The sequence below is a fragment of the Micromesistius poutassou genome (assembly GCF_964030765.1).
Source record: "Micromesistius poutassou genome assembly, chromosome: 2".
In the NCBI taxonomy this organism is placed as follows: Eukaryota; Metazoa; Chordata; class Actinopteri; order Gadiformes; family Gadidae; genus Micromesistius; species Micromesistius poutassou.
In genome coordinates, this window is record NC_140272.1 from 18250004 (window position 1) to 18275086 (window position 25083).

Genomic DNA, 25083 nt, shown 5'->3' on the forward strand with positions numbered 1-25083 from the left:
ATCACAGAAACACTGCAGCTTCATTCAGCTGCACCGTTCCCGTAATGTAAGTGTAGGGTGATTGGTCACCTGCTTGGCTAAGAAGCCAGGAGGGAAAATAGATCCATTCAATTTTAAATGAAGAGATTTCCATCGATGTCATGCAACATTTTCAAACCTTAAAACTTTTTAACCCTTATAATAACTTAATGAGAAGAAAATCCCAGATCCCTTTGGTCCATCACACGCTGCAGGTAAGATTTAAGAGCTATTATGTTAATGTCATTTGTTAAAAATGGCATAGCCAGCGGTCAGCTTTTAGTGAGTGAAATGTTTTGCGAGAATATCAGTTTCCAGTTGACTCTTTATGGAGGAATTTCAATTTTAGACCACTCCCGGCTAATTGAACAACTAAGTGAAGCTTTTACGTGATTGGTTCCCGGGAATCCATCATACCTGTCAATCAAAGGTGCATGAAAGGCAACACTTGCCAATGGTGGAGAAATAAATAGAGGGAGGGAGCAGAGACATTTCGTTTCAGAATCTTGTGTTTAAAGCGTTCAGTATTGTTTTCCTTATGAGACAGGCCACAGGATGAGCTGTTTGATAAGAATGTTTTAATACAAACATAACCTTTATGAGTAAAAAAATAAAAGGATTTTAGTTAAAAGAAGCTGCTGGTCTTCAACTGGTTACAGCGGGTTCGTCACAAACCCCAGGATGCTCTTCAGTACGGCGAGTTTGGAACAAACCAAATTACTTGAAAGATGGCTAAATGAAAAGGGGCAAGGATCTCTCCCCGCACACACGGAACAAATGTTGGAAGACATGGAACCCAGACGGCCCGTTTCCGGCTCAGAAAATAGAAATGTTCCGTTGAAGAGCAGGTGTGTCCTAGGAATGCTGAACTGTCCAAACGTATCGAGCCGCTGAATGCAGCTCGAGAATGGCAGGTTAATTGTCGTTCATTTAGAAAAAAGTATTTATCTATAAACGCGGTAGAAGCGCTGTGCTAGTACGAGGCAAACATGAGAACTTTGTACAACAGGGTCTCTAAAGTCAACGGAGCTGGACGGAGTTAGTCAATTAAAAAAAATCTCCTGCCATGGTAAAATAAATATGGCTTCATCTCCCATCGCTTCTCAACGCCCAAATCCCCTTCTTCAGCACACCGCAGCGTGGACAGCGTTAACTAGCCTGTAGGGCGTCCACCATCCCTCCTCCGGCTCAAGCCTACCGCCCTCCTCTAGGTCCGGGCCTGTACTGGTTTGCGCCGGGGGCTCCGGGGTTGGGGAAGCTTCCCATCAGGCTGGGGAGGTTCAACTCCCTCCCCGCTTGCTGGAAGTTCCAGAGTAGACCGCCCGGCCACACCGTCCCGGGCCCCAGCAGATGCCTCATGCCCCCCAGGGCGGCGAGGGGCCCGAGCATGGGGTTGTGGGGGTAGCGCATGGCGGCGGGCGGCTGGGGGAGCAGAGCCGAGTGGAACCGAGGCGGTTGATATCGCGGCTGCTGGGCGAACTGGTAGTAGGGGTGGACGTGGGGCGCGCGGGAGGGGCCGGGGGGGGGCTCCTGGCGTGCGGCGGTCGCGACGAACCCCTTCACCTTGGACACCTGGGGGGTCTCCTCCTGTGCCGACGAAGGTTCCGGGCTTCCCTGTTGCCTTGACAACACAACACAACACACAGGGGTCAATGACGAGGAGGCGTGCCGACGAGACGCCAGCTGTCGGTGCTGCTGCTATGCGGCGCTGGTGTTAGCTAGCGTTGTTAGCATGTTAGCGTTGACCAGGCGGAAGCGGCAGGCTTGCCTGCTAGCGCGGCTCATATCACGATTCGACTTACACCTTGCATCGTCGTTATAATAAAAAAAAAAAAATCATATGTTCGATCCAAAAGAAAAGATGAACAATGATTTAATCCAGTGTTTCCAGAGGTATGAGGCACTGAGGGGCACTGTGGGGGGGGGGGGGATGGAAGGGACAACTGGATGTATTGTAGCGCGGCGAAAAAAAAGCTTATGAGAGCGAAACAAACGAAATAATTGCACACAAAAAAGCTGCCAACGAGCGAGTTAACTAGTGACACCGTCTACATGACCAAAAAGGATGTACTCACTGGCTCGGCCACCGTTCATACGGCCACATTTCTGGCCAGCGGGGCTGGATTTCATTGGGCCCACATCCCAGTTAAGTACGGGGGGTTTGAACAAGTGTCCATGAAATTGCACCGCAGCACTAGCGCTATTCAAGCCAACACGCACTATTCTGCATGACGGATCGCCAGAAAAGGAAAAAAAAAAATAACATGGTAACTGAAGTGCAAGAAGTACCAACAACTGTCAGAGTGTGTGGGCTATTTTTTTTTACCAAATGGGGGATGGTGGGGGGGGGGGGGGGGGGCGCAAAAAAAGTTTGGGAACCACTGGTTTAATCATCACACACACACACACACACACACACACACACACACACACACACACACACACACACACACACACACACACACACACACACACACACACACCAAGGGGGTGGGGTCCTACCTGGGAGGGCGGGTCTCTATAGGCAGAGGCACGGCATTGCCGGTGGGCGCGGCATCTACCAGTCGACCTGTCGAGCCCACGCCCTCTTCGCCCTCATTGGCCGCTTTCACAAGTTTGGTGCCATCTGTCGCTATGGCCGACGACTCCGCCGCCGCCGCCTCCACGCCGCTCTGACTCTGGACGACAACCTTCCGGGCCGTGGCTCCGCCCACTGGCTGGGACGCCCCTCCACTGACTCCTCCTCCGACGGTCGGGCGGGCCGCCGCCGCCGCCCCCCCCACGGCGCCGCCCCCTGGCTCCGGTGCCCCGCCCCCGTCCGCCGCCAGCGCAGAGTGGATGGACTCCAGGGTGGCCGCTAGGGCCTTCCGCCCCGGGGTGAGCTGGGTTTCCTCGGGCGGCGCGCTGGGAGGGGTGGTGCGGCCGTTGTCCGGCCCCGCCCGCCCGCGCTGCTGCAGCTTCTGGGCCCTCGCCTGCCGCTCCGCCTTGAAGTGAGATATGGCGAAGCGCAACGCCTCAAAGTCGGCGTTGGTCTGGGGCTGCAGGCCGCCCTCGTTGGTGGTGGAGGAGCAGGAGGAGGAGGTGGAGGTGGAGTGGGTTTTGCGCGAGTCGGGCACCAGCTGGTCGAGGAGCGGGGCGGCAGGGTTCGCGGGGGAGGAGAGGGGGAGGAAATGAGGGCAGGAAGGAGGCGCATTCGGGGGTTTGGAGAAGTAGGAAGGAGAGAGTTCAGATACCAGAGCGGGGTCCTCCTGACTCAGCCGCCTGTTGAGCGCCCCTGGACCCACACCTGCACAGACACAAGACCGTGAGATAGGGCACAACACCCGGACCAAACACAAGTAAGTAGGACGCCATGGTAACCATAGCATCAGGACCAACGCAAGACTGTTAGTAACCACAGCATCAGGACCAACAAGACCAAAGGCAACCGTGGTAACCACAACACCTGGACCAACACCAATACCGTTAGTTACCATGGTAACTACAACACCTCTGGAGATGACTAGGTTCAACCCACTGCCCTTCTCCCAATTCCCATAAACTACTGTGTCATGAAGCAAAAAACTGAAAAAAAAAAAAATAAATACATTCTAGGTTCACATTTACAAAAGATATTTTTAGAAGCAATTTGGAATTGAAAAAAGCCAAAGAATCATTTTTTCCAAACCTCATTAACTAATTTGATTCATAACGTACATGTATAATAGACCACTGTCGATGGACTGACTAACTCAAACAAAAACGACATTAGGGGTTCCTCGAGGTTCACTTCTGGGGTTAGCTGCTCTTCAACCATCACATGCTCTCAAAAGTCCAAAATTATGAACGACAATTTCTCCTCGGATTAGCTTGTGTGTGCGTGGATGACTAATTGTTCCGTTATATTTTCTGACTGTTCACCAAACAAGTGCATTAAGCGAATCAACGGCTGGACAACTGATTTAAAGTTTTTCTCTACAGGATCCTCACCTTGCGGCAAGTCTTCTGTGATTGGCTTGTCCTTGTGGCCTCGGTCAACCACCAGGCTGCTGAAGTTGTGGATGACGTCGTCCATGTTGGCAATGATGATGCCACTACTGGAATATTTTGGGAACATCTCGAAGCGACGCTCTGATAAACCAAAGAATTCAGAGTCCATCGGATTGGGAAACCAGGCCAATTTGATAATTGTTGTAAAATCATACAAACAAAACCTGTGTGTGTGTGCGTGTGTGTGTGTGTACCTGTTAGGAAGATGAGATGTCTGTGCTGGGTGTATCTGGCTTGCAGTTCGATCAGACATTGCAGATCAGGTGATTGGCTGTTAGTCATGTCACAGTGATGGTAGGGAAGGAGCTCCACCATCAGTCGCTTCTGATAGGCTGAGAGCACATCCAATAGGCTGGCAGCGTCCTTTTTAAACCTGACCAAAACAGACTTGTTAGACCTGGACTGAAGTAGTCTTAACAGCCTATTTATTTCTAAATATTTTTTTTTCTTGATAAATAAAACTTTTTTCTGGTTCTTATCTACATACAGACAGACAGACAGACATATATAAAACTCTGCAGGTCTATAGTATTGTACTACCAACACTACAGTATAAGTGCAGTAGTATGGGGGTACCTGGCCTGCTGTTTGAGGTTCTTGTGAGTCTTGCAGTGGATCCTCCACCGCCACACGCCTTCAGCTGAGCTCTGTTCCTCCAGGAACATGAGGAGAGCATCCAAACGCTCTGTGCACACACACACACACACACACACACACTTATGTTTCACAAACTACTGTAGTTCTCTAACTGTGTGTGTGTGTGTGTGTGTGTGTGTGTGTGTGTGTGTGTGTGTGTGTGTGTGTGTGTGTGTGTGTGTGTGTGTGTGTGTGTGTGTGTGTGTGTGTGTGTGTGTGTGTGTGTGTGTGTGCGTGCGTGTACACGTGTGTTACCGTGAGTGATGAAGTGGGGATTTAGGACAAACTCGTCGGAGATAATGCAGCCTCCAGACACGAAGAGTTCGTTGTAGCTGCCGTTCCTCAGGTCGTCCAGAGAGTCCACACCCACAAACTGGACACAGTTCCGCCTCTTCAGAGACACCAGCCCTGGGATCTGAGGTAGGAGGTGCAGGACAGGCGTCATCAGTAGGCCTTTGGATACATGAACTCCGAAAAGAACTACAGAGAATCAGGTCCGGAGATGATCAGATGTTTCCCCTTCACACATGCAACACACAACCTGAGAAAGACTGCAACAGACGTGTTCACACACACCGGAGATACTCCGGTATATACTTCAGGCGAAGGACGGTGCCTGGGTAGAGCGTGTAGGAAGCAGGACGTGACGCAAAGGTTTTGCAGCGGAAGTCGTTGGTGAGGCTTCCAACTCTGTCAAGCTGACCCTCTTTGTGTGATCAATACTGTGTGTATTTAGACTTATCCGCAATATCAACAGAAGAGTTGAAAAGTTGGAATCCAAAAGACTTTACACTAGGGGCCTGGCAGGGTAAACTCTGGGTAAACTCCAAAAGGTGGCGGATTCTGACATTTGCGTTTACATACACACAGCCCCTCCGGGTATTATCCAGAGAATGTCTGGCTTACATTGCATGTGTGAAAGGCCGACTGGTGTTTGACAGGTGTCTAGGTGTGAGCAGGTGTATCCAGGTGTATGACGGGTGTATCCAGGTGTGTGACGGGTGTATCCAGGTGTGTGACGGGTGTGTGACGGGTGTATCCAGGTGTGTGACGGGTGTATCCAGGTGTGTGACGGGTGTATCCAGGTGTGTGACGGGTGTATCCAGGTGTGTGACGCGTGGGTCCCGCTGTGGGGGTTACCTTGTGGATGTGGGCAGAGATGTCCTTGTTCTGGATGACCACCAGGAACCGCTCTCCCGGACTCTCTTGTTCCAGAAACGTCACTGGACTTTGTTCTACGTGTCCCTGGGAGAGCAGATACTCCTAGAACACACACACACAGACACACAGACCGTAAGCTGTTGTTCAAGTTCAGTCTATTTGTAGCCTATTGATTCTCGTGAGTACAACGTTACGCAGCACACAGGCCTTCAACCAGTTACAGCCTATGACGTGTCATTCTGCATCTGAGGACAACGGTGCAAAGTATACCTTATGCCCGTTTAACATCCGTTTCCCATAACCAGAGGCCAGACACCACACTCTAAATCACCTCAAGTACTACCGTTGTCTAGGCCACTGAGAGGCTGGGTCTATATCCCTAACGAGACTCCCTCCCCAGAGGGGGTCTCCCACCACACATACAAGATAACAAAGAGGACATAATAAAGACTATACACAGGGAATGGCTGTCCAAAATAAGATCATCCAGTTGTTTTATTACAAATATAACCAGTTGAACAGATAAAGACAAATACCTTAACGTCACACAGAAATACAATTCTTGTCGGTAACTTTGCTTTGTCCACAGGCCAGGAAAAGCTTCCCCGTTTGTTCCCCTTTATATTTCGACGTCAAGCACAATATACGGATATATTGTGCTTCCATAACTGTAATCCAAGAAAAAACCCAAAGCAGAACCAACATAGTACTTTTCCAAAAAGGTCTACAAATATGTGTTTAAGTGCATTTTAAATCAATGTCTGTAGAGTCTAAATCTAGTTCAGGCAAAGATAAGAGTCTGGGTGCCACCGCCCCAAAGACACGATCACCTGCGCTGGTCCAGAGGACCAGAGGTTGGACCAGAGGTTGAAACTGAACAGGAATGCCAGTGTCATTTGAGTTAGTTGGTTCTTATGTTAGGAAATGTGGAACCTCTGTGAGGTTTTCCAAGTCCAACTGGATCAGGCTGTGGTGGTTCACATCCCAGGTCATTCGCCTTCTCTGATAAGCCCACTGAAACTCACTACTTCCTTCTTCTTCTTCTTTTTTTCGGGGTCGGCCGAGGTTTGAGCAACTTCCTCTTGCTCTCCGTGGCCCCCCGCTCCTCCCTGTCATGACTGACGTTCCTCTTGTTATGATCACGTCGTAGCTCATCCTTGTCTGCCATTTTCGGCACCCCACCCTTGCGCTTTTTCTCCGCGAGGGGTCCCGGTGAAGAAGGTTTTGGTTTGGTTTTCAGCACCAAGGTAAAAGGATCACGAGAGAACGCCGAGGGCAACCTAGCTCCTCTCCAGTTCCTGCTCAAAACCGCACTGAGCTGTCCACCGACCCTGACCCAGCCCTGCTCTATGCCGCCACCTCGCTCGTCCGTAACATACCATCTGCATATTTCCCCCCTTTGAACATCTTGGCTAATACCCTGCATCCTCCGCCACTGCATGGCGTTGGGCTCCTCAGACGCACCGATAAGAAAACCCTTGATACAGGGTTCGGGAAAGTCCCCTGGCTTGTGGACTCCCTCGCCCCAAGTGATTGGCCCTGGAATGGCCCCTAGGAACATGTCCCACTTCTTCCCTCCGACCGTCATAATACAAGTGGGGCAAACGCCTGTTTTGCCAATCAGGAGATCCCGCTGCAAGAACAACATGGTCTCCCCTTCAGACTTATGGCACGTCTCACAGCAGACCCCGGTTCGCTTCCCCCGAGGCCGACGGGGAGATGGGGGCCCCGGCGAGGAACCAGGCGGGCAAGGGGCCCAGGCACCCCCTGGGCATGGTACGACGGGCCATGGTGCATTGCCCTGCCCATTGCCCTATACAACAGAAAACATAAAAAATTGAACAAAAATGGATACACATCATAAGGGGGCACATGTTGGTCAGTAAATCAGGTGCTTTCTTCCCCATAGCCTTTAACATTGTGTGCTGTCTAGCAAAATAAATAGAGGCTCCTGATTAGAGATGCACTGATGGAATCGGTCAGATGTATTGAACTCTTATGCAGGTGAGACATATTGATCCCCCTGTACTCTAGCAGTGTGTTCTTGGAAAGGCGGAAGGAAGGAACTGTTGACCTAGCGCAGCCCTCCCTACCCAAGAGTTGTAGTTAATCTGTTCACGCCTTAATCAATGCATGTTAGCTCAGTAAACCGTTTACCCTCTCTGGTCTACCGTTTCCATCCAGTGTCTAATTCCATCCATTCTCAGCCCATTCGCGGGGACTTGCCATGAAGGGCTTTCCCTTCAGCATCCACAGTGGATATCAAATATAGTCTTGACCTCTGATAATCATATAACCAGCCTGTAGTGTTGTTTTTCTGCCCTTTTTTCTCCCATTTCCCCTCAGGTACTAGCAACTGTATATTAAGTCCACACTTTAGATCCTAGTTACCCATGGTCCAGATACAGGATCCTATTTACCAATGAACCAGACCTACCAAGACATAGGATCCTCATTACCCAAGGCCCAGACATAGGATCCTAGTTACCCATGCACAAAACACAGGTTCCTAGTTACCCATGGTCCAGATACAGGTTCCTAGTTAACCACGGCCCAGATATGGGATCCTAGTTAACCATGGTCCAGACACAGGTTCCTAGTTATCCATGGTCCAGAAATACACGGCCATAGTATGGAGCCCTTGCCCTCGTCTCGAAGAAAGGTGGTGGGTGTGTCCTTTCCCGGAGCCATCAATCAAGCTCCTTCCTGGAGATCAGCCTGAGCACAGTTGCTATGTTAGCCTTACTAGTAGTCTTACTATGCTCCCTATTTCATACAAACTACCAAGGCACGCTCCACAGATTGGGATTTACCTCATCAGAGTGCTGGGCGTTGATCATGTCGTATTAGGTTGAGGCAGCTGGGGATAGTTTATCCTCTGTTATTACATTATACTGGGTGTGGAACAATTAAAAGTGTTTACTGTGGCTAGACAGCTTGTGTGACCATCCAGATATTCCAGTTAGTATTTCACCATGAATATCAGCATCAATGATCTCCAAAAAGGGTGCAAACGTTGTTAAAATGTGCACCATCTTGCTCGCCCAGAGTAGAAAACATTCTGCGGCACTTCTTGTTGATCATGAACTGAAACTCCCTCTCCCTAGCGCTGATTGGTCCCATAATAAACGATTATAAGAAAAGGCTTTCAAAAGGCTAAAGGCCAGACTAACATAGAGAAACAAGAATCTGAACTCAGAGATCAGGCGGCTCTCAAGAAGCTACAGTCTGGAGCCAGGAAGGTTACATTCACCACCTTTCCCCTGGAGAGAACAATGGCACAGTGTACTGGTCTTCGGTAGGCCATTGTCCCGCAAGACCCTCCAGCCACCCACCCCCACCCCCACCAACACAAGTATATTCCAAATACCCGAAAGCAAGGATGTAAAAATTAGGTCAGGTAGAGAGACACCATCATGGTGTTGACATACAGAGGTAGAGCTGTAAATAGGTCATTGTTGTAGATGTATTAGGATCTGAGCTGTAGAAGTATAGTGATAGAAAGGTGAAGAGGCATAAGGCTATAGAGGTATGGTGATAGAAAGGTGTGGAGGAACAAAGCTGTAGAAGAGGTTATCACGAGAGAGGCGTAGAGGTGTGAGGCTGTGCGGTGGAGGTGGACCCACCCTGATGTGGTCGTAGAGCAGGTCTTCTGGCCCAGAGTTGTGTACGTAGAACTGGACAGAGTTCCTCTTCACGTCCTTGATGATCTCCACAAGATTACTGAACACCTCGGGCTGCAGCTGGCTGATCAGGGAGCTGATGGCTGCTGTCGGCGGAGCCTGGACCAGGCCCGGGCTTGAGTCAGGGTCAGGAATAGGGTCAGGCTCTGGGACCGGGTCAGGGCAGGGTCTGTCTCTCAGCGCAGACAGACTCCCTTCACCGTCCGCATCCGCCAGACTGCTGCCGCTGGTACTGCTGCTGTTGCCAAGCAACCCAGGCGGTCGCTGTGGACACCAGGAGGGTTGTGTGGGTCCCAGCAGGGTAGGGGGAGGGGCTTCACAGGGAGGGGGGCGTACGGAGAGGGGCTGGAGGAGAGGAGAGCTGAAGCCCGGCCCACTGCTGGGTCCAGACTCCGCCTCCCTCCCGGACGACATCGCGCTATGGCCGAGGGGCTCCGAGCCACTGCGAGCGCCACCGCTAACGTCATTGGCGCTAGCTCGCATTCCGGCCAAGAAGTCAGAGATACTGCTGGCCAGTGTCACATTGGTTTCAGTCCTGCTTGCTTTAGCCGGGCCATCGGCACCTGCAGCCTGAGCGTCTTGCAGTAAGCTGCTCATGTCGTTCCTCAGAGAGCAAACAAAGTCTTGGATCGGCGCGCTGCCGCTGAAGAACGACACGTACTGAGAAAAGCCCGCCAGCCTCCTGCTGGGTTCTGTAGTGTGTTCTGTTGAGGGCTTGTGTTCTACAGACCGTGACGACGTCGTAGAGGGGCTGTGCTCTATAGAGTGCGCGCGTGCTGTAGAGTGTTTGTGCTCCGCAGAGAGTGTGCGATGTCTGGGGTGTGTGTGCGGCGTGTGAGGCAGGGGGCTGCAGGTGACGTTCACTTCCTGCAGGAGGTGCTGCATGTCCAAGGAAAACACTCCCAGGTTCTCCTTCACGATACCATCTACGTCCCCGAGGAGGAGAGGAGCAGGGGAGGCGACTGCCGGGGCTCTGGCCTCCTCCTCCTCCCTCTCATGTTCTGATGATTCCATCATCACCACCTCCTCCTTCTCCTCCTCCTCTAACAGTGCCATTTCCTCTCCTTGCTCCACCTCCTCCTTGTGCTGTGGAGAGGTGTACGGAGAAGGTGCGTGCATGGTCTCCGCCAGAAGAGGGGTTACATCCATGTTCTGGCTGGCATCACCTGCCGGAGAAAGGGATGCGTCATCTACCCGGGTACTACAGCACATATTCAAACATTAGGGAGGAGAAGCCAGAGGATGGTTGATCCCCAAACTTCTATTTTACAATAGACGCAACAGCTGTGCTAGCCTGCCGTGCCAGGTGCTGAGCTAGCCACATAAAAAAATGTGATTTGCAAATCGCAATGGCTAAGATAAAAGAAAAATAAAACTTTTTTTTGTTGGGGATTTTTTTTTTTCAGTAAGGAGATCAGTAAGATTCATATTTATTTTTCTTTTACAATTCAATAGTTAAATAAAGATGTTATAATAGAAATTCATGCATCAATTCATCTCAGCACAGGGAAAAAGCAGTTTATATGGTGACTCAATATCGCAATATTGGTCGAAATCATTGCAATTAGATTATTTCCCCAAATCGTTCAGCCCTAGTGACGTGGGGTTAAAGAGATAAGTCTCTGCAGGCACTATGGTTGGACACTTGACACTGCATGTGTGATTTTGCGCCCCCTGTGAACAAAGTGGTGTACTGGCTTAGCGTAGTGTTTTCTTTGTTGACACTGACGTACTTCATAGTACTTCAAGTTCAACACCAAACTTGGCCCACTTCAAGGTCGTGTGTTTATTGAGTTGGAAGGAAGGTTCCCTCCGCTTTCATTTGGTACAAACCATGTTTATGTGACAGTATAGAAATTGATTTGTCTATTGTTTCAAGTCTTGTTTCCAATTGATCTGGGTGCTAGAATTGAGTCAAACATAGACAAAGCTCAGAGAGACAGGATAGAAACCTGATACAATGTTCTATAGGCCAATTCCTTCCCTTATTTTGGGCTTTATCATCGTTAGTGTTCACAAGCTGTTTATAGCGTCAAACATAAGTGAGTGTCGTTTGTGGGAACGTCATAATATGTAGCCTAACAGGTCTATCTTGATAAATTATTTATAATTAATTTGCATAAATCAGGAATGTTTGTCCCTAGTTGAAATTTTAAAAACACCTTACTAGTAAGAGGAAACCACTGATCAGAGTAATCAGCTGTAAACTGATCAGTGTGTTAATTGATTTGATAAAGTATTATCAACTACTACTATTTCATATTCATAAACACGAGACCTGGTTCTCACACACACACACACACACACACACACACACACACACACACACACACACACACACACACACACACACACACACACACACACACACACACACACACACACACACACACACACACACACACACACACACACACACACTTACCTGCCGGGTGCCAGGGGGCGGGCGGCGGTAATTGGACCTCGGTAGCACCAGTCTGGAGCTCATTAATGGGACAGGTGGTGAAAGGTCCTGGGGGGGTTGAAGGCGGGGGGGAGGCAGGGATGGAGGGCTCGGGCGAAGGTGGGGGACCAGTGTTAGGGACCACAGTGCAGTCGCTGGGGCCCCTGGCCGTTTGTGAGAGGCGGGGGTCCCGGGGGGTATCCACCTGTTGCTGGCTGTACTTGTCACAACAAACACCTGAGGACACACAGACAACCTACATTTAACTACCTCAGCTGGTGGAGAGCCAGACCTCAACACAGTCTAACAGGCAGGCAGACGTACAGAGAGACAGACGGATGTATAGAAGAGGGACGTATAGAGAGTATAGAGACCGGTGATGGGGATGAGAACCCAAGGGATAAGGTGTTCTTTGTCTCCTCCTCCTCCTCCTCTCTGCTTCTGCTGCTCTTCCTGGGCTGCTGCTTGAGGTGTCAACTCCCCGGAGTGGGAGCCAGGGCTGAAGCCCTCCGTGCTGCTCACACTTCCACCAGTCTGCACCTGGAGACACTCGGAAAAACACAAATATTTTTTTTGTCTGCCAGTCAAATCTATTCAAATCCCACTCTGCAGCTGAATGACAGTGGGTTAATGACAGTGATCCAAAAAAGCTCACCTCCAGTTCCTGGTGTTTCCGGAGGTCCAGGTCACCGCTTGCGGGCAGACACAGCCGGCCGGCCAGCCTATCGCGTACCGCCAGCGCCTCCTCTTCCGCGCCACTCTGAAGGACTGTCTCGTCACTGTCTCGGTTGAGGCCTGAGGAAATCATAGAGTCTGTTCAAGAAGGCTTCTACAGATGCATCGTTAAAATGGTACCTGCCGCCGAAATCCACATAAACACATTTTTTTCTACTTAAAAGTACATTCTGAGGTGAAGTCGTCCCCATCAACAAAACCTTAGAAACATTTGGGTTTTCAGCTGTCTACCCTAGGCTCTTAGACTCCCTGGACTGTAAATGCAAATATCCATATCAACCAATAAAGGTTCTTCTACATCAGTATATACAATCCATATCAACCAATATGGTTCTTCTGTGTCAGTATATACAATCCATATCAACCAATAAAGGTTCTTCTACATCAGTATACACAATCCATATCAACCAATATGGTTCTTCTGTGTCAGTATATACAATCCATATCAACCAATAACGTTCTTCAAGCCGTGGCTAACAGAGTTTTTCCTGCCTCCGTTTTGAAGATAAGAGAAAATGATGCAGACAGACAGATGTACAGGAAAAAAAAGGCAGACAGACAGATATACAGACAGACCTGACACAGGTAGACAGACATACGGCGACAGACTGAGAGGCTGTAGGATTTAAGTGTTCCCTGCGCGTTAATTAGTGAGAGGGAATTGACCACTCGAGATTTATCGTGTGATTTATAGGAGGGAGCATTCCCAAAGCATGCACAATTATTCTCTCTCTCGGGGCTTCATTATGTATTCTTGTGAGAAAGCTGTTGCCAGTGCGTTGCCAGTTGAAGCAATAAATCACAACAAGGGCGAAAGGTGAGGTAACCTCTGCCATCTCTGGAGCAGTGGAGATAGGGAGCTCTGTCAGAAACAGAGTGCCCGGCTATCAGGCGGTCATGGTGATGGAGTATCTCCGGAGACTAAGAACAACATACGAATCCTGTTTCATTACAACAGACAGGAGGAGGGAGACAGACAGACAGACAGACAGACAGACAGACAGACAGACAGACAGACAGACAGACAGACAGACAGACAGACAGACAGACAGACAGACAGGCAGGCAGGCAGGCAGGCAGGCAGGCAGGCAGGCAGGCAGGCAGGCAGGCAGACAGACAGACAGACAGACAGACAGACAGACAGACAGACCTGAAAGAATGTTGAGAAGCTTGGTGCCAGCCTCAGGTCCATCTCTTCTGAGATCCACGTCCTTCAAAACCCCTGAACCAATCACAGAGGAGAGAGAGCAGCCGGGGGCGGGCTTTGGGCTCCTGTCAGCTAGAAAGAGAGCACGAGAGAAAGATAGGTTGTATTGTATATGTTGTGGGTTTTTTCGCATTAACCATGTACCATCAACCTTTTCGACATTTGCTCTACCAAATATGTGTCAACCTAACGAGCTCTCAGTCACAGAGCAATCTGGATTTGGTTAATTGGTCTATGTTAAAAAAAAGCAGTAGACCGTAAAAAATAATGCAAAAAGTAAAAAAATATATTGAATTTCTCGTAACAATACAATGTTCTGCAAAAATAACTAAATTCTGCGAGTGCCTTAGGACTGTGTTGTAGGCTATAAAAAGTTGTTTGACCCGCTGCCCAAAAACAATTAATCAGGCCTAGTTTTGAAGCAACCAGGAAACTTATCTACAATGAGAATTTCCTGGTTGCCTGACTTTATCTTTTGGTTAGTGGAATTTGTACTGCTCCCATTTCCTGGTCTAAGTTGAACTGGTCATAATTCATGCTACTGCTGACCACACCTTCGCAAAGATTGTTGTGACTCCGAGACACAAAGCAGAGCTGCCTGCATTGACAGTTCCACGTCACGTTAACCTGCATACGACGGGGCTGCACGCCACTTCCAACCACAAATAGTCAAAACTATGCAAATTAACTGCTGTGCCAATGCATGCTCCCTGCTCAACCAATCAGCGATCACTTACCACAAACTCTTGCATCACTGTTGTAGTGTTGCTGGCATCCTTAATATCTTTTGGAGATTGTTTTGTGTGATTGTGTGTGGCTAGTAGCAGGTACAACATCCGAAAAATACGTCCATTCCTCACACAGAAGGAAACCTAGGTTCTCGTCCAGGCTCTTGTCCTCTCGCGTCCTTGACTACTGTACTGCATCTCCCTCTGGCTGGCTTGCCTGATTGTGCCCCTCATCCTCTGCGGCTCATCCAGAATGTGGAAGCCCGACTAGATCCTACGTTCTCCTACACCACACGTCTCCTCCACACCCTGCACTGGCAACCTGTGGCAGCCCCAATCCGGTACAAGACACTGGTTCTTGCCTACTGTGCCGCGGACAGATCAGGCCCGTCCTCCATCCAGGCCACGGTCAAACCAGCATGTCCCCTACGCTCCATGACTGAGAAACCACTTACGTCTCCCTGATTACGTCAGAAGCCCAGCAGCCACTCAACAAGATCTCGATTGTTCGGCGTCCAGGCTCCACAATGGTGGAACAAGCTCCCCGCTGGCCTCAAGCAATTATAAGCAGTGGCTTTGCTTATTTTTGAAGTTGTACCTTCGTCAATGAATGCTGCACTTTTTTGGTGGTTTATTTTCATTGTTGAATTAAAAGCCAAGTGCTAGAAGCTAGACTCTAGCTCAATTCTAGAAAATAAGCACTAGAAGCTAATGAATGAATGTAGCCAAGTGTAGGAAGCTGTGCACTAGAAGGGTCCCACCTCACCTGTTAGACAAGCTCCTGCCTCTTCCCCATGGTGCATTCTCTTTGGAGACTGGTCCGTGATCCCCTCCAGACTCCTCTTCCTCCCCTGTGGTGCCTCTTCTTCCCGGGCTCCTGCTGTCCGGGGGTCCCGCACACTGCTCCTCTTGACCACCTGCTCCATCAACACACACACACACACACACACACCAGCCCCTGCTCCATCAACTTGATCTAAACACGTCTGCTGTTCTGTTTAATATGTCAAATGATATAATAATAATATGTTAGTACATTGTAAACTTCAGAGACCTGGTATGTGTAATGACGTACGGTAACGTTTCAAAGTGTTGGAACATGTACAAAAATGAGCTAAAACGTAGTTTAAGTAAGTTTAATGACACTTGGTAAAGGGTAGTAACGCTTAGTAAAGTATAGTCACACGTACCAACAAGTACCAAGGTATAGTAACCACGGACCGTAACAACGAACGGACGTAGCATCTGTGACGTCACCCATTGGTTTAAACCATTTTGTGGGCGTTAATGAACCTTCTATCGGCCGTGCTATGGTTTCAGATCGATGTGACCAGCGGTGGAAAAGACACCGCGTGGTCACACACACCGTTAAGTGCATCCAAGCGTGCCAAAGTGTAGAAATGCGCGGGAACCTTCAAAGGGACGACCTGCTCGGGGACCTGCTGTGGCCCGGGCTCCGGCAGCTGCTCCGCCCCCTCCGGCTCTGCCTCGTCGGGGGGCGGGTGGAGCTCCAGCAGGCGGTTGGCGTGGCCTATGGAGAGCTGGTAGAAGACGGGGCTGTAGAGGTAGGAGCGCAGGTAGCCCTCCATGTTCAGACGGTGGTGTTTGGGAGCCGGAAACAGCTTTCCTCGGTCGTCCAGCTTCGAGTCGTACACTGGCATGGGGTAGGCCCGCACCTACACATACGTCATATCACGTCACAGTCATAAATGGTAAAATGGTAAATGGACTGCATTTATATGGCGCATTTTTTGTAACCAGTGGCCACCCAAAGCGCTTTACAATATTGCCTGACATTCACCCATTCATACACACATTCACACACCGACGGCGGCGTCAGCCATGCAAGGCGACAGCCAGCTCGTCGGGAGCAGTTAGGGTTAGGTGCCTTGCTCAGGGAGGAGCCGGGGATCGAACCAGCAACCCTGCGGTTAACAGCCAACGCGCTCTACCCCCTGAGCTAATGCCGCCCCATCATAGCACAACTTGACACAACGGTTTGTGTACACCTTTCATTCAGTTTATCGTTCACTCTTTCCTATATATATATATATATATATATATATATATATATATATATATATATATATATATATATATATCGTCGTACCGTGTGGTCCCTCCTGCCAGCCAGGTAGAGACCGGCCTGTCTCTCCACACCAGCCGCCAGCTCTGAGGGGGGGTTGGCCCGGGCCTTGACCAGGGCGTGGTGGAGCGCCGGGACGAACTGGCCCAGCTCCACCCCCCGAGGAACAAGCCCCGCTGCATCATGGGAGGACGGACAGCCCTGTGACACTAAGGAGGAAACGTCTCGTTATCATCCTGTCCTGCGGGGTGTGTGTGTGTGTGTGTGTGTGTGTGTGTGTGTGTGTGTGTGTGTGTGTGTGTGTGTGTGTGTGTGTGTGTGTGTGTGTGTGTGTGTTTACTGGGTCTAGCCATGTCTCTGGACTCTGGGAAGACGAACAGGGCCTGAAGACATCTCTTCCACAAGGCTGGTCTCTCTGCAACACATACTGGGAGGTTACACACGTGCATATATATATATATATATATATATATATTCACACATACAAATATACACTATGCATACGTGTTCTGATATCATACCAGCAGGCGTGGCCATTTGGACACTGGAGAGAAGCAATAGGAAGCCACTATCAGGAAGTGGACATACTAGAACCTGCAACACACACACAACACACACACACACACAAACACATTACAAATGACAGGTCTGGAGAGGGAGTTCAACCAGTCCTTCGAGGAAGTCCCGAGAGGAATACGCACCAGTTTCCTCTCCTCCAGCTGCAGCAGTAGTTTGCTGGTGTCGGGTCCTGAGCCTCTCCGCTCCGACACCTCCAGGAGACTACAGAACCAGCCACTCTTCACCACTAAACACACGCACACACACACACACAGCTGGATTTTCCACTAGGGCTTCAGAGGTCAGTGTTTGACCTCACCTTCATGGCTGACATTGTTTTGACGTCCCCATCATGGCTGCACGTGTTTGACCTCACCTTCATGGCTGCCAGTGTAGAGGTTCCAGCAGAACAGAGAGGCGGGGAGGAGCTTGGTCACATGTGTCAGACTCATCAGCCAATCAATCTCCAGCTTTTCTGGTCTGGCGGGAACAGAGGAAAATGGCATAAGTAGTTACTTGATTGAGCTGAGGAGGAGGAGAGAGATGTGATTGGCTGAGGGGAGGAAGAGGGGAGTCGTAATAGAGTGGTTCCAGAAGTAAAAATCACATTCATTTTCATCATAGAGATTTTGATCGTAACCATCCAAATTAATTAAGTACCACGCGCCGTTATATATATTTTTTAGAAAAACATGCGATGATGTCATTGAAACCACTACACCACACCATAAATCCTGAAGCGTGACACGACATCTTTGATTGGTGGAGCCAGGAAACGTTTACTGCAGCCGCGAAAGTGAACGACTGCTACTGCTACCAGAGAACGTCTAATGGGAAGGAATAGGAGTCCGTGGACGGGCTCTGCTGCTACTGAACACCATCGCTGTTCAGTAGCACGATCGCTTGAATACGTAACTGAAATCCGAGACTGAATTCACATGTATTGAGAACGAGTAACGTTATTACATGGTGACTGCAGTCAGCAAAGGAACGTACCATGTCGATGACAACGCTATACACTATATAAAACACTAACACACACACACACAGAATATATGACACAACTTATATTAACAATATAAACAATATAATAATAACAAAAGGTTATAAGATGCAAGAATCACGCCAAACTATTGGAACCATTGCGAAAAGGTCCGCAATGGTTTATGGGATGAGGAGTTACTCACTTGTTCACAAAGATATCTTGTAATCTCTTGTCTAATCGAATTATTTTTTGCCCCGAATCAAACATTTTCTGGTCAGGACTATCTTGACGAACGATTAGCTTGGTCACAGGCTTAAAAATCTTTATATAACGATTTTATGAAAAGTCGACGGTGAAAATGAATGGGAAATTTACTTCCAGAACCAGAAGCTGTTAAAAAAGGGGGGCGGTCACTGTTACGCTCTATTGTCTGGTGTTACTTACAGGCTGCAGGGCAGGAGAGGAGGCGAGAAGGATAGCAGGGAGAGATAGAGCAGGTGCTGCTCTCCTTTCACCAGGGCTCCACTCCACACCACAAACTGAGTACGTTCTGACACACAAACACACACACTCTTTCATTATTCCTTCACTTCAAATCAAAAGTACACAAACAACATATCACTGGGCTGGGCTTACCTTTACTACCGTCTGCTGATTGGCTGTTCAATCTGTTCGTCAAACAGATCAAGAAAAGGGATTAGTTAGTGCTAAAGAATCCCTTACTTGGACAAAAACCTTCGACTTTAGATGGATTAAATTGGTTATGTTAATCTTATATCTATAATATGATATCTAATAAAAAATACATACTTTTTCAAATGGAAGTGGTGCCCCAAACGAGGAGCCAAATAAACTACGTTACTTATCGCTCAGTTCGAGCCAGTTAATCATGCTACAATATACAAAATAGTTTAGCATATTATTGTTTGTAAATATTGTTTGGTACTACCTGAGAGGTGGGAGGGGCTTGCTGGGGGGCGGGGCATCTTTTCCTTTGAACGAGTAAGAGACCACAGCGTAGGGACACACCTGTCGGGGCTGCGGTCTCACCTCGTCAAACCAATACTCGTAGAAGTATTGCTGAGGGGACATGGACATTTGGAAAACGTATAGAAAGAAGAAGGCAATAACAACGCAAGCTTCCTTGTAACCACAGGATGTTATGTAAACTACCGGATGTGATGTGAGCTAGAGGATGTGATGGGGGTGTGATACGGGGTGTGACGTTAACTACGGGAGGTGAGCGAGGCTACAGGATGTGTTATACACTACAGTATGTGAACTATAGGGCTAGGATGTAAACTACAGAATGTGTGTAACCTATCGGATGTGATCTACACTACAGGATGTGATGCGAGCAACAGGACGTGATGCGAGCAACACGGTGTGATGTAAGCTACAGAATCTGATGTGAGCGACAGGATGTGATGTGAGCGTCCTTATGGGATATGAACTACAGGATGTGATGTGAGCGTCCTTATGGGATATGAACTACAGGATGTGATGTGAGCGTCCTTATGGGATATGAACTACAGGATGTGATTTGAGCATCCTTATGGGATATGAACTACAGGATGTGATTTGCGCAACAGGATGTGAACTACGGGAATTGCTTTCCGGGTGGTGTGCTACAGGAAGCGGGCTGCAGGGAGCGCGGAGGATGTACCTGTGTGAGCTCAAAGGCTCGGTACGAGGTCAGCGAGGTGACTTTGCTGGCATTTTTGGAAACGTGGCTGTCGAAACGCGGCGTGGGGTCCAGGAGGTTCTTAGACATACTTTCATAGATGCTCTTCACCTTCCCCTGCACACGCACACACACACACGTGAGTCAGAGAATCGCTGACACAATGACAATGAAATTGCACGTTAGTGGTAACATTTGACCTTTAACCTTTGACCCTTACCTTCATGACCTTGAAGATGAGGACCTCCCCAGAGGAGCCGGGGCTGAAGGGGTTGTTCTGGAGCAGGTCAGAGAACTTGGACAGATACACTCCTGGACACACACACACACACACACACACACACACACACACACACACACACACACACACACACACACACACACACACACACACACACACACACACACACACACACACACACACACACACACACACACGATATGAGAGCAGGTCTTTCTACTCTAGCAGGGGGTTAGCAGGTTAATGAAAGTGGGGGTCATACCTTTATTGGGGTTCCCCAGAGCCGTGACCCAGCTGTGTCCGGTCAACAAGCCCTTCTCACACATCCAGGGCAGCTAAACACAAGTCACATTCTGTTACCCCACAGTAAATAAATTACATTCTTCTACCACACACACAGTCAATAAATAATATTGGCACTGGCAATACATTACCATAGTCAATAGATTAAATATTAATTTAATCTAAGTACTGTTACCACACAATCAATAGATGACATGTGTGTTTATGTTACCTTGACAGCATCAGCCAATAAGAAGCAGTAGCTCTCCTCCAGCTCCTTCTCCGTCCTACCATCACTCTTCATCTCCTTTCTTTTCTCCACAAACTAACACACACACACACACACACACACACACACACACACACACACACACACACACACACACACACACACACACACACACACACACACACACACACACACACAGAGTGTTCATCTTATTCTGTTTTGTTTGCCCTTCCTCCATCATCGTCATCCACTCCTCACCACACCATTCTAGGTCTGCAGTACAAACACTTCCTCCTCACCTGTCCCTCCAGCCCAGCACTGTGCACTAGTCTAGGCTTGCTGTAGGTGAAGCAGAGTGAGGAGCTACTGTCCTTGTAGCTGGACGTTAGGATGGTCAGCATGTCTTCAAACTCCCTGGACTCGCTGGACACATACTGGAACAGAGCTGCACACAGACAGACATTTCTTTATTATTTCAGACTCTGGGTCCATAGCAAAAAGAACACAACACAAGACACAATACAGCACAACAACAGACAACACAACACAGACAATAAGAAAAGCTAAAACATAAAAATAGAAATTTACACCACTGATATCAAAAATAGAATGACTATAAAGTTAAAAAGAGACAACTGTACCAGTGTCTCCAGAACAGAGATTGATACCTGATGGAACTACAGTTGATGTGGGTCAGACTGTTGATTATCTGGTTTTCTGAGGCATCAAGCCGACACATAAATCTATACATCAGGTTTCTGAGTACTGCATTAAAGGTGTTGACACGTGCATTTACAAACATTTCACTCGCACTTAACCATCGAGGTCTTTTAAGTAGGATTCTTAATGCATCATTATACGCAACCTGTAACTTTTTCATACTTGCTTTTTTGTAGTTAATCCACAGGTATGCGGTGTACAGTGGTGTACAGTACGCTTTAAACAAAGATATTTTAACGTCATCTGTACACGAATGAAATCTGCGAGCAAGAGTATTCGCCTGCATGTAGTTAGGAGGACAGACTTGTAGTTGGGGATCAAGCAGCGAAGCTGCGAGACACCCATTGTGTTTCCATGTTTTCTTCTTCTTATTATCAATATTCCTCTAACATTGGAGTCTATGGCAGCCCATAGAACGCCTTGGTAAAAAGTGACATCATCCTGAATGCGCATTATACATATGTTAATCTTCCACAATGGCCAATAATTAGCGAAACTTTTCTGTATCAACACCAAATTTGTTACATGGAGTCAGGACAGATAAAAGTTGCAGCCCAGCAGCCCAGCTTGACCCCCTCATTGCTGCTAGCAGCTATATTTATTTATTTTATTTCACCTTTATTTAACCAGGTTGGTCCCCTGAGATTAAACATATTTAAAAAAAAGACCCGACCAAGGAGGGAGTCAGTACATGAAGTTACACATACATAAGACACAACATACAACACAGCAAAGCAATAGCACAGATATTAGTAAATAACGACTATAATTCCAAAGAGTTTGTGCTTCCCTTTGTTAAACCATAGCTTGACATGCGCTGAAGCTGAATTTTCTTCTGCAGTCTATTCCTATAAGGATTGAATATAAGGATAAGGAATATAAGAATATAAGGAATATAAGGAATATAAGGATTGTACATAGAGGAATGGAATTCTCCAGATGCATTTAATGTTATAAATTTAGACAGATATATTCTGTGTATTGACCAACTGTATTTGTTGGTTGTGGACACCTGTTCCTTCACTCCTATACATTTCATGTTTAATAAGGAATTCTCAGCTTCAGATAAATTGTAGCTAAAATCAGTAACAGTATTGTAACAGCATTAGCAGTGGCAGGAACTACAAGAAACGTATGGTGGGCGCAGACTACAAGGTTATAGCCAACACAATTCCCGAAGGCATTCATGGACTGCCCGGATTCGACTCTTAAAACCGAAACTCTCGCTAAACTCTCGCGATGAATCGTAAAGTGCGCCTAAATCAGGAATGTAAACAAACATGGCGGACGATGTTCGGTGGTTATAATTACTTGTATGGTAATATTATAATCGATACATTCATGGCTATTGTTTGATGTAATTTGACCTACTTCTTGTATCAGAGTTATATCAACAACAACAACCTACTGCTGCAAATTTATTACCATAGAGTCACTTAATGCGCTCTAGCTGCACACTTTAAACCATGTAGTCCTACAGGCTCGTTTACATTCTTTAAATAATGTAATAAAAAAGCAAATGAACCAACATCAGGACAAAGACCATGACCACTAACTAATCTAATTTCCAAACATAACATCTCGGGTTGCCAACCCTATTAATATACATTAAAACTAAAACAAATGATACAGCTTTGGCCATTTTGAGTGGCATGGAGTTAGATGTGGAAATTAATGTTTCGGTGCATATTCTCCCGCATCGCTCTCTCGGATCGTATATGTGAGCAGTGCACCTCACACTACGTGATTTGGTAGGCGCCGTGTTGTGTGTAACGTTACGCAGCATCACACACCTGTCCCACTGTACATGTCACAATCACCACACATGGATTTCAACGAGAAAATGAAATAATTTAAATGAAATATTCAGTCTTTATAGAAAGGTGCTTTGAAATTAAACCATTTCTACTAGCAATGCCTTTCTCATTTGAACTTCACGTCTCCCCATCTGTCACCTTCCCCAGAGCCCACTACACGTCCCACCAGCACAGAAGAGACAGCCAGACCCCGCATCTGTTCAACCATTCTCCCTCTTACAGGTAGCCATCAAGTGGAAGTCGACTTCTAGTTGATATGTTAAAATAGTTAAAGGCTCTGCTTAATGAGTCCACACTGCATGTAACCAACCATCATCTGGAGGCTCTGGTCTAAACATCTTGTTGAGATCTGGTAAAATAATCAGTGTGGATGGTCCTGGTCTTTTTCAGGGTCCTACCAATCCTTCCTTTTCGGCGAACAATCGTGAATAAACATTAAATAAATCGCAGGTAACATGAACACGTTTAATAAACGCCTATGAGAATGGTAGAGCGGATACAGTGTTGTTCTTATAACATAAGCAGCATGCTGTTTCGCTAGGCGCACCTCTCGTCTCCTTGTTCTTCCTCGGGATGTGGAACTTGAGCGGCTCCATGGGCATGTGTCTGCGGTGCACCGGGTTGGAAGCCGGGGTCCTTCTCTCCGACAGCCTGGCTCCCGGGCTACTCAGGAGGTCTATAACCTCGGGACCTCGGTGATCTGAAACATTTGGAGATCCACCGCTGGGACTCAGTCCGCCATCTTGGCTGTCGGCGGCAGACCTGTTACTGACGTTACTCCCCGCGGCAGACGGGTTTCTCCGTCCGCTGCGTTCGTCCTCCATCGTCGAAGCATCAAGCGTTGACCATTACTTTGTCTCTGGTCTCCAACCCGTGTCGCAAGTTGGCAGGGCTGTTGTCCAGGGAACCATGCTCCGTTCCCCGAAATGATAACACTGGAATCTGGACACACACACGTCACGCACACACACCGCGTCATGCAGATACGCAGCTGATTGGCTGAGGGTTACCCAGAGCCCAGAACACGTGGTCAACCTTGAGTACTATTGTCCAACAGCGACATCTGGTGGCCAATGTGGGGGACGCATTAAAACCTGTCCGTCTCTGTCTATTTGTCTATCTGCCTATTTATCTTCTGTCTTTGCTGTCTTATGGTCTACCTGTCCTTCTGTTCAGCCTTGCATTCATCATGTACCATTTTTTTTTATCAATGATTTCTGTAAGGATAAAAACCCAGACAAACCCATTAAACATTGTTAGATCCGTCAACTATACCACCTCACGGGAGGCAGCGTTTGTATCCAGTAACGGTCCAGAAAATAATTATTTTCTCACATTCACTTGCATTAACGATTTTTCAACCTAGAGGTCCACTGGGGTTTAGCGGAAGGGGCGGGACTTACCAGCTCTATAAGTGCTGCAAGCCAGGAAATTACGTCACGTTCTCGCTAGAGCAGGTACCATAGATACCATAGATATATACCATAGATATATATAGAACATAGGGGCCCTAGTTAGACGGTCTAAAACGCAGACGTCAAGGCGCAAAGTACTTTGTGGGCGGTTCTACGGCGCTGTTGCTATTATGACGGCGAGATAAATGAGCTTTGCGCCCAGCGCAAATCTAAAAAGGGTGTGGCTGAAACCTGTAGGTGTGTTTTGGGCGTAACGTGCAATAAACCAATGAGAGTTCCACCTGCCATCCCCTTTAAGAGCCAGCGCATTTGACTTGGCGAGTTGATATTTTGACAGCGCGTTTGCAGTCTCCGCTGAGACAGATGCATGACCACATGAATTTCAAACTTAAAACGGCTCAGTTTATGGCCAAATAATAGGCATAA

At 48.0% G+C, this 25083-nt stretch overlaps 1 protein-coding gene across 4 annotated transcripts; it reads right to left on the reverse strand.

Annotated features, from left to right (window-relative positions):
- Positions 1-534: 534 nt before the first annotated feature.
- On the reverse strand, positions 535-24182 carry tasora (transcription activation suppressor a). Of its 4 annotated transcripts, XM_084464591.1 has the most exons (29): positions 23790-24182; positions 21005-21150; positions 20709-20801; positions 20457-20529; positions 20174-20265; positions 19936-20070; positions 19219-19349; positions 18906-18937; positions 18714-18819; positions 17661-17764; positions 17428-17531; positions 17248-17320; positions 17067-17141; positions 16751-16935; positions 16053-16316; positions 15407-15557; positions 13856-13984; positions 12626-12765; positions 12345-12510; positions 11953-12207; positions 9471-10693; positions 5824-5946; positions 4939-5098; positions 4624-4732; positions 4242-4420; positions 3988-4128; positions 3252-3304; positions 2521-3137; positions 535-1639 (listed from the first exon to the last, which is right to left on the reverse strand). In XM_084464591.1, the coding sequence occupies exons 1-29, from the start codon at positions 24064-24066 to the stop codon at positions 1213-1215; spliced, it is 5763 nt and encodes a 1920-aa protein (XP_084320717.1). In that variant the 5' UTR covers positions 24067-24182; the 3' UTR covers positions 535-1212. The 4 variants fall into 4 exon arrangements, with proteins under 4 accessions (XP_084320717.1, XP_084320716.1, XP_084320715.1 ...); XM_084464590.1 differs by having other exon boundaries at positions 2521-3304; positions 16068-16316; XM_084464589.1 differs by having other exon boundaries at positions 2521-3304.
- Positions 24183-25083: the final 901 nt, after the last annotated feature.

Excerpts from the sequence above, each read along its gene's own strand:
- tasora (XM_084464589.1), bottom strand. The coding sequence starts at position 24,066 with ATGGAGGACGAACGCAGCGGACGGAGAAACCCGTCTGCCGCGGGGAGT. Across the intron at positions 17,321-17,427 it reads AGCTGGAGGAGAGGAAACTG|GTTCTAGTATGTCCACTTCC; the intron begins GTGCGTATTCCT and ends TGTGTGTTGCAG. Across the intron at positions 16,317-16,750 it reads CTGGCAGGAGGGACCACACG|GTGCGGGCCTACCCCATGCC; the intron begins GTACGACGATAT and ends ACGTATGTGTAG.